Source organism: Carcharodon carcharias, chromosome 16 (genome assembly GCF_017639515.1).
Source record: "Carcharodon carcharias isolate sCarCar2 chromosome 16, sCarCar2.pri, whole genome shotgun sequence".
In the NCBI taxonomy this organism is placed as follows: Eukaryota; Metazoa; Chordata; class Chondrichthyes; order Lamniformes; family Lamnidae; genus Carcharodon; species Carcharodon carcharias.
In genome coordinates, this window is record NC_054482.1 from 102,015,484 (window position 1) to 102,029,214 (window position 13,731).

Below are 13,731 nucleotides of genomic sequence, written 5' to 3' on the forward strand. Positions count from 1 at the left end.
AGCAAAAACAGGAAGGCAGATTATTATCTGAATGGCTATAAATTGAGAGAGGGGAATGTGCAATGAGACCTGGGTGTCCTCATACACCAGTCGCTGAAGGTAAGCATGCAGGTACAGCAGGTGGTAAAGGCAGCAAATGGTATGTTGGCCTTCATAGCCAGAGGATTCGAGTACAGGGACAGGGATGCCTTGCTGCAATTGTACAGGGCCTTGTTGAGACCACACGTGGAATAGTGCGCGCAGTTTTGGTCTCCTTATCTGAGGAAGGATGTACTTGCTATAGAGGGAGTGCAGCGAAGGTTACCAGACTGATTCCTGAGATGGCAGGACTGACATATGAGGAGAGATTGAGGTGGTTAGGATTATATTTGCTGAAGTTCTGAAGAATGAAGGGCATCTCATAGAAACCTATACAATTCTAACAGGACTAGACAGGGTAGATGCAGGAAGGATGTTCCTAATGGTGGGGGAGCCCAGAACCTTGGGTTACAGTCTGAGGATACGGGGTAGACCATTTAGGACCGAGATGAGGAGAAATTTCTTCACTCAGAGTGGTGAGCCTGTGGAATTTGCTACCACAGAAAGTAGGTGAGGCCAAAACATTGTATGTTTTCAAGAAGGAGTTAGAGCTCTTGGGGCAAAAGGGATCAAGCGGGAGCAGACTATTGAGTTGGATGATCAGCCATGATCATAATGAATGGTGGAGCAGGCTCAAAGGGCCGAATGGCCTACTCCTGCTCCTAGTTTCTATGTTTCTTTCATTTGATAAAAATAGTTCTAATGAAAGATCACGGACCTGACCGTTATGTTTCTCTCTCCACAAACACTGCCAGGCTTGCTGAGTATTTCCAGCATCTTCTGTTTATATTTCAAATTTCCAGCATTTGTAGTATTTTACTTTTGAGTTAGTGGATTAATATTTAGGGTAATCCTGTTCCTTTTTAAGAAATAGCACAGCTATATAAATTGCTACTTTCTTCATCAACCTGGAATGCATTTCAACCTCAAGAGCATTAAGAAATAGGAGCAGGAATAGACCATACAGCCCCTCAAGCCTGCTCTGCCATTCAATATAATCATGGCTGATCTTTGGCCTTAACACCACTTTCCTGCCCACTCCCCATATCCCTTCATTCCCTGAGACTAAAGATCCAACTATCTGAGCCCTAAATAGATTCAACGATGGAACATACACAAACCTCTCGTGAGGGGAATTCCAATGATTCACAATGCTTTGAGTTAAGAAATTTCTCATCTCAGTCCTAAACAATCAACGCCTTATCCAGAGACTGTGCCCCGCCATGTTCTAGGTTCCCCAGCCATGGGAAACAAAGTCTCAGTATCTACCTCGTCAAACCCTTTCAGAATCTTGTATGTTGCATTAAAAAAGTCTAAAACAAAAATTGAAAGTTAAATTTTGAATGACCCAAGTAATGTTCCCACACTTGAGACAGCCAGGTGTTTATTATGTTTTTAGCTTACTAAATTATTCATAATTGCCAAATTTTGTAGTGTTGGGAAGTTAGCTTTAGAATAGTGCTAATACATGCCTTAAATATACAATTTTTTACCTTGTACTCTGATATGATTCCACAGACACTTCACCCAAGTGATCATTCTTCATACGCAAGACTTAGATATTACAACAGTTACTACATTTTAGATATGCTGCACTGCAGTAGTTTTGAAGCACTTTGGGATGCCCCGAGGTCATAAAAAGCCCTATATAAATGCATAATCTTTCAGCACCACTTGGTGGAACCAGGAGAGAAGAGGAATAAAAACCACACTGCTGAGATGCTTGCAATCTGACATTAGATGTAGTTCAGAAAGCCTTTGAAATAGCATTAATAAATTTAATTTAGCATCAAAACAAATCTCCCAAACATGCCAAAGATATAGCACACAACTGTTGGAAACACTTACTGCAAAAAGCATTTAAACTGTGAAGGTCTGAAATTCTCTACATTGATGGCTTGTGGCTTCTCAGCATCCTGTTTCAACTGTTTTCCAGAAATTCTCTCAAAAAACTCTGGGACCCTCGCAAGCAGCACCGCTTTGTGAGCTTGGAACACAGCTGCACCCACATGGAACGTGACATCTGTCTGACTTCCGTCTATAAGAATCCTTTCAAAGAAAACGGTAGAACAGAACACTTCCTTCAATCAAGGTTTTTTGTTACAACAGCCTTTACCGGCTGGGCTACATTTCACCAAAAGCTCGTTAGGCTGAGGGATTAAAAATAACTAAGTGACAAAGGCAACTGAATTATTCCCTCTGAAATGAATGAACATGGCAAAAGAAAGATTGTGATAATATGCAAAATAGCTACTGACACCTGTGTAATCAGATTGATTTGGAAACTAAGTTTTTTGAATGTAGCTGAAAAGATACTTGTGTTGCCAGCTTCAACATCATGTCTCTTTTCAACTAAGTCTCTATTAAATATGCTACTAAAAGTTGAGAGCAGCAGCTAGTTACCAGCCCCTTCCACCATCTTAAACCATTACTTCTGATGTGAAAGACTAGTAGAGCAAGTTATTTTATTTCACAATTTCCCCCTTTTTTGGAATCCAGTCATTCAACATCCTTCAGACATCTAAACAGATATTTAGAACTCGCTTTCAGAGGAGGGGGGCAGGATATTGATTTTCCTTCATAAAAAGAACCTAAACACATACCTATCTGTGAAAACAAGTCTCCTACTGCCAGTCATCTTAATTCAGCCTATTCTTTTTGACCTGATTAAAAGCAGCAGTGCAGAGAGAACTGAAACTAAGTATAAATAGAAACCTACACAAATTGTTCTCGTCCATGATCACGTTCACTTACACCTTTCCAAAAAAATATATACCTCCTGGATTTAGTATCACTTCCAAAATAGACCATTGTCAACATCAAGGAAGCAAGTCTTGCCATTTCCCACCTAGTGCTGGGCAACCAGACCTTGAACAGGTTGAGAAAAAAAAATTCAGCTATGCCCAAGACCCAATGCAGAACTTCATTAAAACCCATCAATTTTGAATAATTAGGAACATTTCTTAAATCCTTTTAAAGTAGGGGATGTTCTGATTTTTCATTTAACAATCAAGTTCTTGCCAAACTTGGCTGGGATAATTTTCAAAGATAATAATTTTCTGATGAAAGTTCAAATGAGAAAAATCACTCGACTTTCAGCGAACAATGCAAAGATTAATACTTAAATTATACAAGACACTTGTCTAACTTAGTTGCACTATTCTAAGAAATTACTTTTGCAGGTGACATTCCATTTTAACCATTATGTGAAGTTTCCTTAGCTGTCAGCAAAGCTTCAAGTGCACTTGTTCCAAATAATTGCCACTTAAGAGAACACTGGGATTGATTTCCTTTTCTCCCCAAAGACATTTTTTGCCCTAACTTCATTAACACAAAGTGTTCTGCATATAAAATGCAACACAGCATGTACAAGTAATTTGTACAAGGCTGACTCCATTTGATTTCAGTCAATTCTTGGGAATTTTTCTTTTAAAAAACTGTTTAACATCGAGTTAACATTTTTTTCTGCCCCTCTTGGGTCGTAACCCCTTGAGGCTTTGCTCCTTCAGTGCCATACACCTCTTGCAAGCCTGGATAATGTCTGGATGCTAAATAACTGCAAAGACATCATGGCAGACCCCACTCCCACACATCCATCCCAGGTCAATGGACTGCTATCAGGGGCAGAAATTCAGACAGTTTTGCCCTCTCCTTAATCAAAGGACACCAAGGCCAATTGTGGTCCTGCTGCAGTCTCAATTAAAATGAACTATTTCAGCACAAAATTTGTCTATAGATTTTCTGTTCTTTAACTATAAATGAATGGTATATCCAGCCTCTTATGTTTTCCTGCATATAGTTCAGCTAAGCCAATGGTTCAGTGCTTAACAGGTTGAATGTAAAGTCACATTGTCCTCCAGCTCCGGACTACCACTCACTCAATGGAGGCTGAACTTTCAATCATTGCTACCAAGTTGGCACAACTATCCCCAAACCACTTCATTTTACCACAACCTCTGCCAATTTCCTTCAAAAACCGACCCTATTTCCAGTTCTCCCATCCATCTTAATCTTACTCATTTCTCCGATGCTTCCCTCCCTTTGTAAAGGTGAGCCAAGAGCAACATTTACATGACAGATGCTGGGTTTGTCATACCAAGAAGGCTTGAAAAGAAAATCTAAAAGAAATTTGTTTCTCTTCCATATTCTCTTGTTTAAATTCTGTTTTTAGAACGAACAATTGCTGGGCTGATAAAATGGCCACATGCTGGTAGTTCTGTAAAATTCTGAGCAGGTCCAATAGACATAGGCGAACTCATCAACCTCCTGGAATGTGACTTGTATTGTATGAACATTCCAGCCAAGCCAACGCTGAGCTAATAGACAAAGCATCTGAACTAGCCAGCTCTGGATAAAGGCCGAGCTATTTGTGACTCATCTCCAACATTATGCTAATGGATCCACAGTTACCTGCTCAAAATAAAATGGGTTTTAACAAGGGGGCCTCATAAGCTGAATGGCTCAACCTGAAACCACCCTGTCACATGACCAAGGTTGGAGCTGTTTGAATTACTTTAATTATACAGCTTTTGGGCTCCATCTTCAGTTTCTGTTTAACCTCAGATAATAGAACTCCAGGCTATGGCAGCCTGCCCTGTCCTTCATCTCTCTCAAAGCCTAGGCTCCAGAAAGAATCCTGCATTTCGCCTACAAAGTGAACTAATTCCCAGAATACAAGAATACTTTGCTGTATCTTCACCTGAGCTCCTGGGAAAAAGACCAGGACTTCTGCCAGACAAAGCCAACTGAAAGAACCTTCCATGGACAATGACTTTCTGAAACCCAGAATCAGGTGAAACAATGATTCCTATTTTTTCTTTGCCCTGTACTCCTTTCCTTCACGTATCCCTCTTTTACTGAGAATGTACTGGAATTACATAGCGACACCCCCCTCCCCGCCTTTTGAGTGCCTGCACAAAACTAACCCTTTCTCAAGTTTGCTGTGGGGTTATTAGTAGAGGATTGGATCAGTCCAAAACTGAGGTGTTGGGAAAATACTTAAAAGGGGGAAATAAAAATAAAAAAAAACACTTGTTTACGGCCCGGTGGTGAGAAGGAAAAAAAAATCAAGGCTGTTTAAACTAAACCCCCTCCTGTCTGTAACAGGCAGGAGGGGAAGACTTTTACTGAATCTGCCATCTTTGCATGCATTAAAAGCTCAGCTCATCTGTATTCAAGGTCGACAGTACTCAATTTCCCCCTCTTGGTTTACAAACAACAAAATCCAGCATATCCTGGTTTTCACCTAGATTTCTACATGCATCTCATCATGGCCTGCACCACTTCAGAGGGGCAAAAAGTCTCCTCCATAGCTTACCTTCACTTCCCATGAAGTATGACTTCATTATATTTTACAGCCTGAGATTGGGTGTCAAAAAGAATCTTGCTAATCACTGTCACAGAAATTAAAACACTTCAGATTGGGGCAGGAACAAAAGAAAACAGAGAAGACACTGAGGGAGGGGGCAGCAAAAAAAGAGCAAGATCAATCACGCTGCAGTCAGAGAAAGGGGAACATGAAATCAACAGACCGGAGAGGAGCATGGAGACCAAGACCAGAATAAGCATGGGCAAGACATGGGTAGGACTGAGATGGGACAGGATGCCAACAGCTTGTCCAGGATGATCTCAGGAGAAAGGAGAACAGACAAAGCAAAGCTCACACTCTCAGCTATAGCAACCCTGTTAAGGGGAGGCCAATTACAGTACTTTCATATTATTGTACTTCCTCTAATTGGTCCACTATTTAACAAGGGAGGAAGAGAGTAAACTGGAAACAACCGACCTGTTAGCCTTACATCAGTAGTAGGGAGAATGCTAGAATCTATTATTAAGGATGTGATAAGTGGACATTTGGATAATAATGATCTAATTCAGCCTAGTCAACATGGATTTATGAATGGGAAATCATGTTTGACGAACCTGTTGGAGTTTTTTTTTGAGAATGTTACTAACAGTTGATAAAGGGGAGTCAGTGGACATTGGATTTTCAGAAGGTTTTTGATGAAGTCCCCCATAGGAGGTTGATTAGCAAAATTAAAGCAAATGGGATATGAGGTAATATGCTAGCCTGGATTAATGATTGGTTAACATGCAGAAAACAGTAGAATAAACAGGTCAGCCTCTTGGTGGCAGGCTGTGACCAGTGGGGTACCACAAGGATCAGTACTTGGGGCCCCAGCTGTTTACAATATATATCAACGATTTGGAACTGGAGACCAAATGTAATATTTCCAAGTTCGCGGATGACAAAACTAGGAGGGAATGCGTGTTGTGAGGAAGGTGCCAAGCGGCTGCAAGAGAATTCGGACAGACTTAGCGAGTGGGCAAAAGCATGGCATATGGAATATAATGTGGAAAATATGAGGTTCTCTGCTTTGGTAGGATAAACAGATACACAACACTTTTTAAAATGGTAAGAGATCAAAAAAGTGCAGATGTACAAAAGGACCTGGGTGTCCTCATTGATAAGTCACCTGAAGGCTAACTTGCAGGTGCAGCAGGCAGTTAGGAAGACTAATGGTATGTTTGCCTTTAACACAAGAGGGTTTGAGTACAGGAGTAGCGAAGTCTTGCTTCAATTGTATATCATCTTGGTTAGACTACACCTGGAGTACTGTATGCAGTTTTAGTCCCCTTACCTTAGGAAGGATATTATTGTCATTGAGGGAGTGCAACGAAGGTTAACCAGACATGTTCCCGGGATGGCGGGACTGTCCTATGAAGAGAGATTGGGGAAACTGGGCCTATATTCTCTAGAGTTTTGAAGAATGAGGTAATCTTATTGAAACCTACAAAATACTTAAAGGGAGACAGGGTAGATGCAGGTTAAGATTCCCCTGGTTGGGTAGAGTAGAACCAGGGGACACAATTTCAGAATAAGAGGGAAGCCACTTGGGACCAAGATGAGGAGAAATGTTTTCACTCAGGGTTGTGAATCTTTGAAATTCTCTACCCCGGAAGAACATGGAAGCTCAGTCATTGACAGATTTCTAACTACCAATGATGTAAAGGGATATGGGGATAGTGTGGGAAAAAGGTATTGAAGTGGATGATCAGTCATGATTGCATTGAATGGCGCAGCAGACTCGATTGTCTGAATGGCCTACTCTTGCCCCTATGTTCCTCCTGCCCACAAGTATTCCACAGATAGTCATAATAGTCTGCAGTCTGCTACTTAAAGGTCCAAGAAAGTTTTGGGGGGGGGGGGGGGGGGGGGGGGGGGGGGGGGGGGGGGGGGGGGGGGGGGGGGGGGGGGGGGGGGGGGGGGGGGGGGGGGGGGAGGAGGTGGTAGGGAAAGTGCCCTTTTAAAAGGAAAGTCTGACATACATGAAATATTTTGCCATGCTTATGTTTGTCTAAATAAGTGACTTCAAGGGAATTTATTATATATGAAACACAACAGGGCCACTATATCACATAAGTGATGAAAGAACACTTTGCAATAACAAGAATATTTACCAAATAAAACATTCCTTTTACTAAAAATATTATGGGAAGTAATTTTCATACCCGAGAAGGTCCTGGTTTAACTGCAGAGCCAGTGTTTCTTTCAATATTTGCCTTTCATTTTTTGCTCTGTCTTGGAAACCATTAGTGTTTTCTAGATTTGGTACTCTTTGTACAATTCCTCCATTCCATGTTGCCATTTCTAGGTTCTTAATAATAGTCTTGTTGGTATTTCTTCTTATTCATCTCAAAGGAAATAATCTATTTTTGAAAAAAGTAAAAAAGACTTGACCAATTAAGTTGCACAAGGCACAATCCACATTATTCTGTTAAGCCAGGAAAACTGGATGCACTGATCCTGCCAGCTCCAATTCAGGTGCCTCTGATTTTCAACTGCACGTGAATCAATTTCCAAAACAGGTGACCGGGAGTTGAATTTCTACCTCAACTTGTGTCATGTTAGTATCCCACTTGCTCTCTCATTTAATTCATTAAATGTACAGTTATAAATGGCAATGCAATAATTTAAAATAGATATGAAATCTGTCAGTGGCTGTATTTCAATCTTAGGATACCACCATTTATAACTCAGAACAAAGCAACACTACTTGACACAATTACAATAAATTACTTTCTAAATCTTGCACTATTCCACAATGCACTTATACTACCGAGCATCAATCTACTAAAATTTCACAGGAATTTACATGCGGCGGTTATTTCAATTTAATCAACCGTTGTGTTTACTCTCATCAATCGTTCATTTAAATAGTTGCTAAATTAATGCAGGATGCATAAACATTCAACTTAAAGCAAAAATGAACTTGTATTGCAGCCTCGGGGACATCCCAAAGCACGCAACAAATTTAAAGCGCAGTGCATAGTCAGTGCTATAATGTAGGAAATTTGTGCACAGTAATGAGATAAACATCAAACTAATCCGTTTTGTCGTCTTTCCTGATCAGCAACAAAAATTCCCCTACTCCTTTATGAATAGTGCCATGGGATCCTTTACAGCTACCAGAGAAGCCTAGGTCTCAATTGAATATCTTTTCCAAAAGACAACACCTCCATCAGGGCAGTTCTTTCTCTGTACTGCAGCTTGTGCTCAAGTCTTTGGATTGGGACCTGAACACTCAATCTTCTGACTAAGGTCAGAGTGCTATCACTCAGTCACGGTAATACCTTTGCAGAGTACAACTCACTGCATGGTATTTATTTTGTTTTAGGTTACCAAATGAAAAAAATTGTGGGATTTAAAAATATTACAAAGTAGCAAATTTACAGCTACAGCAACTTTCTCTGTACAGTATTGTTAAATAAAGTGGGCATGAGGACTTGAAACGTCAACTCTTTTCTTCTCCGCCAATGCTGCCAGACCTGCTGAGTTTTTCCAGGTAATTCTGTTTTTGTTTATGATTAGTATTAAACCCCATGCCCTATGAAATACATATACTAGGATGGTGGATTAAGTGGCAATGAACAAAATTATGAGGCTGAGGTAATCAGCCATAAGAATGAAGCTTAACTGGCTTTTATCATCTAAACCCTATGCTGACTGACTTCTTTAAATCTACAAATTGTTCATTTAAAAGACATTAATTTGTTAATATAACCATCTGTTTTGAGTTGACAACTGCCTGCAAGGGATTAAACCCAAACACAGATTGCAGTCAAACCTAAATAGTTTACTTTTCTGCATCTTGCTTGTACTAATTTTTTTTTCCTGCTCCAGGCTATTAGTTTGATAAATTCAGTGCTATAATGCAAATTTGTTTTCTTTGAAATTTTTTATAACTGGAGCGCCACCTTTAAATTATAAATCAATGCGAATGTCAACTTGAGTAAATTGCAAACAAAACAATGCCATTAAACATATAAATACAGCTGAAAGTATGCAATGCAAACTTTCCTTTATACAATGCATTGAACAGCACAAAGTGACTTTCTATTCCCCTCCCCTGATGTTTCAATCATAGCCTCAGCCAACAGCAAACCCAGCAACTGTTTAACATTTAAGTGACCCACTTGTTCAGAATATCTACCATAAGATGCATATCATCGTAAGAGACTGATATTTTGCTGGGAGTGGAGGGAGATGAAAGAGACAGAAAATAAGACATAACAAAATTGAAAGGGGGCGGGGGGGGGGGGGGGGGGGGGGGGGGGGTGGAGGCGTGGGGTCGGTAAACAAGTGGAGGAGCTCATCCTAGAATTCACATTACCTCCGGTAGAACTCACTGGGGTGTCAGCGAAATACTAAGCTCTTCGGCTGCACGTACATACACGCGCCCACGCTTACACCATGGGTTTAGGCCAAGCCACACCGGCAACTCTTGAAGATGTCAGAGCATACGGCGAGGCGTTTGAGGAGGGGGGAGTGGTGGTGGGGGTCAGCTTTCTCTCTCTAATTCTCTTTAAAAGTACCAGGCACCCGAATGAAGCACCAGAAAAGGCGGATTTAAAGTGCAACCCCAAGCAGCAATGAGGAGCCTCCCAGCAGCTGGATTCCCTGCGCGCAGGGCGGTGCGGTAATGTTGCTTAAGCGCTGGGCTGAGGCATCCCTTTAAACTCCACTGCTCCTGTACCCACTGTATCCTCTCTCTCTCTCCTCCGGCTTCTGTTGCTAAGCTCCTTTTGGCTACAAAAACACATCGAAACACCGGCTTCCTGACGTCACAATAGGACGCCACCCTTGGCCCACTTTCATTGGCTCACACTGCTTGTCACGTGCTATCAACAGGCCAATCGGGAGCTACTGCCTTTGCCCTCCCCAGGTAGGCTTTCTCCAGTCTACCTGTCATTGAAACATAAATTTGGGGGGGGCAGGGGGCGGGCTGGGGATGGCATCTGTGGGGGAGGAAAACTCTTGTCTTTCTCCATAGGTGCTGCCATACCCACTGTTTTTCCAGCATTTACTGCTTTTGTTCTCAAAAGCCCAGCACCTGCAGCTTCTTTTTGTTTTTGTACCTGTGCCTAAGGCACCGATTTATGGTAATTGTGAAAATAACCGGAGGCACAACAAGGATTTTTTCTTTGCACAACGTGTGATTAGGAGATTAAAACAAAAAAATTGCGGATGCTGGAGATCCAAAACAAAAACAGAATTATCTGGAAAAACTCAGCAGATCTGGCAGCGTCAGCGGAGAAGAAAAGAGTTGGCGTTTCGAGTCCTCATGACCCTTCAACAGAACTGAGTGAATATTAGGAGGGGGGTGAAATATAAGCTGGTTTAAGGTGGGGGGGCGGGGGGGGGGCGGTTGTGGAGAGAAGTGGGGGGGTGTGGTTGTAGGGACAAGCAAGCAGTGATAGGAGCAGATAATCAAAAGATGTCACAGACAAAAGAACAAAAGAACACAGAGGTGTTGAAGGTGGTGATATTATTTAAACGAATGTGCTAATTAAGAATGGATGGCAGGGTACTCAAGGTACAGCTCTAGTGGGGGTGGGGTGGAAAGACTAGCAGGGCATAAAAGATTTAAAAATAATGGAAATAGGTGGGAAAAGAAATATCTATATAAAGTATTGGGGAAAAAAAAGGAAGGGGAAGAAACAGAAAGGGGGTGGGGATGGAGGAAGGAGTTCAAGATCTAAAGTTGTTGAATTCAATATTCAGTCCGGAAGACTGTAAAGTGCCTAGTCGGAAGATGAGGTGCTGTTCCTGCAGTTTGCGTTGGGCTTCACTGGAACAATGCAGCAAGCCAAGGACAGACATGTGGGCAAGATAGCAGGGTGGAGTGTTAAAATGGCAAGCAACAGGGAGGTTTGGGTTTTTCTTGCGGACAGACCACAGGTGTTCTGCAAAGCGGTTGCCCAGTTTACGTTTGGTCTCCCAATGTTGAGGAGATCGCATTGGGAGCAACGAATGCAGTAGACTAAGTTGGGGGAAATACAAGTGAAATGCTGCTTCACTTGAAAGGAGTGTTTGGGCCCTTGGACGGTGAGGAGAGAGGAAGTGAAGGGGCAGGTGTTGCATCTTTTGCGTGGGCATGGGGAGGTGCCATAGGTGGGGGTTGAGGAGTAGGGGGTGATGGAGGAGTGGACCAGGGTGAGCCGGAGGGAATGATCCCTATGGAATGCTGCTGGGTCGGTGGGGGAGGGGGTGGGGGGTGCGGTGAAGGGAAGATGTGTTTGGTGGTGGCATCAGGCTGGAGTTGGCGGAAATGGCGGAGGATGATCCTTTGATTGCGGAGGCTGGTGGGGTGATAAGTGAGGACAAGGGGGACCCTATCATGTTTCTGGGAGGGAGGAGAAGGCGTGAGGTCAGATGCGTGGGAGATGGGCCGGACACGGTTGAGGGCCCTGTCAACGACTGTGGGTGGAAAACCTCGGTTAAGGAAGAAGGACGACATGTCAGAGGAACTGTTTTTGAAGGTAGCATCATCAGAACAGATGCGACGGAGGCAAAGGAACTGAGAGAATGGGATGGAGTCCTTACACGAAGTGGGGTGTGAGGAGCTGTAGTCGAGGTAGCTGTGGGAGTCGGTAGGCTTGTAATGGATATTGGTGGACAGTCTATCACCAGAAATTGAGACAGAGAGGTCCAGGAAGGGAAGGGAAGTGTCAGAGATGGACCATGTGAAAATGATGGAGGGGTGGAGATTGGAAGCAAAATTGATAAATTTTTCCAAGTCCATCCCTGAACTATCACTAACCTCATCTTCTCTGGAGATCTTCCTCCCATAGCTTCCAACCTGATAGTTGCCCAACCTTGGACGGCCCGCTTCTACCTCCTACCCAAAATTCAAATACAGAACTGTCCTGGGAGACCGATCGTGTCAGCCTGTTCCTGCCCCATGGAACTTATTTCTCTGTTATCTTGACTCCCTTCTCTCTCCCCTTGTCCAGTCCCTTCCCACCTACTTCTGTGATTCCTCTGACAGCTTACGTCACATCAACAATTTCTAGTTCCCTGGCCCCAACTGCTTCCTCTTCACCATGGATGTCCAATCCCTCTACACCTCCATCCCCCACCAGGATGGTCTGAGGGCCCTTAGCTTCTTCCTCAAACAGAGGCTCGAACAATCCCCATCCACCACTACTCTCCTCTGTCTGGCTGAACGTTCTCACACTGAACAATTTCTCCTTCAACTCCTCTCACTTCCTCCAAATAAAAGGTGTGGCTATGGGTACCCGCATGGGCCCCAGCTATGCCTGTCTCTTTATGGGGTATGTGGAACATTCCTTGTTCCAGTCCTACTCCGGCCCCCTCCCACAACTCTTTCTCCGGTACATCGATGATTACTTCGGTGCTGCTTCATGCTCTCGTCGGGACTTGGAAAAATTTATCAATTTTGCTTCCAATCTCCACCCCTCCATCATTTTCACATGGTACATCTCTGACACTTCCCTTCCCTTCCTTGACCTCTCTGTCTCAATTTCTGGTGATAGACTGTCCACCAATATCCATTACAAGCCTACCGACTCCCACAGCTACCTCGACTACAGCTCCTCACACCCACTTCGTGTAAGGACTCCATCCCATTCTCTCAGTTCCTTCGCCTCTGTCGCATCTGTTCTGATGATGCTACCTTCAAAAACAGTTCCTCTGACATGTCCTCCTTCTTCCTTAAGCAAGGTTTTCCACCCATGGTCATTGACAGGGCCCTCAACCGTGTCCGGCCCATCTCCCGCGCATCCGCCCTCACGCCTTCTCCTCCCTCCCAGAAACATGATAGGGTACCCCCTGTCCTCACTTATCAACCCACCAGCCTCCGAGTTCAAAGGATCATCCTCCGCCAACTCCAGCCTGATGCCACCACTAAACACATCTTCCCCCCCCCCCCCCCCCCCCCCCCCCCCCCCCGAGGCATTTCATAGGGATCGTTCCCTCCGGCTCACCCTGGTCCACTCCTCCATCACCTCCTACTCCTCAACCCCCACCTATGGCACCTCCCCATGCCCATGCAAAAGATGCAACACCTGCCCCTTCACTTCCTCTCTCCTCACCGTCCAAGGGCCCAAACACTCCTTTCAAGTGAAGCAGCATTTCACATGCATTTCCCCCAACTTAGTCTACTGCATTCGTTGCTCCCAATGCGGTCTCCTCAACATTGGAGAGACCAAACGTAAACTGGGCGACCGCTTTGCAGAACACCTGTGGTCTGTCCGCAAGAAAGACCCAAACCTCCCTGTTGCTTGCCATTTTAACACTCCACCCTGCTATCTTGCCCACATGTCTGTCCTTGGCTTGTTGCATTGTTC

At 43.6% G+C, this 13,731-nt stretch overlaps 1 protein-coding gene across 6 annotated transcripts in view; it reads right to left on the reverse strand.

Annotated features, from left to right (window-relative positions):
* btbd8 (BTB domain containing 8) overlaps positions 1–10,223 on the reverse strand; it is an 88,697-nt gene extending 78,474 nt beyond the window's left edge. For 3 of the 6 annotated variants that reach the window (XM_041208841.1, XM_041208837.1, XM_041208843.1), the window contains exons 1-3: positions 9,753–10,105; positions 7,591–7,788; positions 1,927–2,127 (exon numbers count right to left, since the gene is read on the reverse strand). In XM_041208841.1, coding sequence (XP_041064775.1) covers positions 1,927–2,127; positions 7,591–7,727 — 338 coding nt within the window. In that variant the 5' untranslated portion in view covers positions 7,728–7,788; positions 9,753–10,105. The other 3 variants (XM_041208838.1, XM_041208839.1, XM_041208842.1) reach the window with 3 other exon arrangements.
* Positions 10,224–13,731: the final 3,508 nt, after the last annotated feature.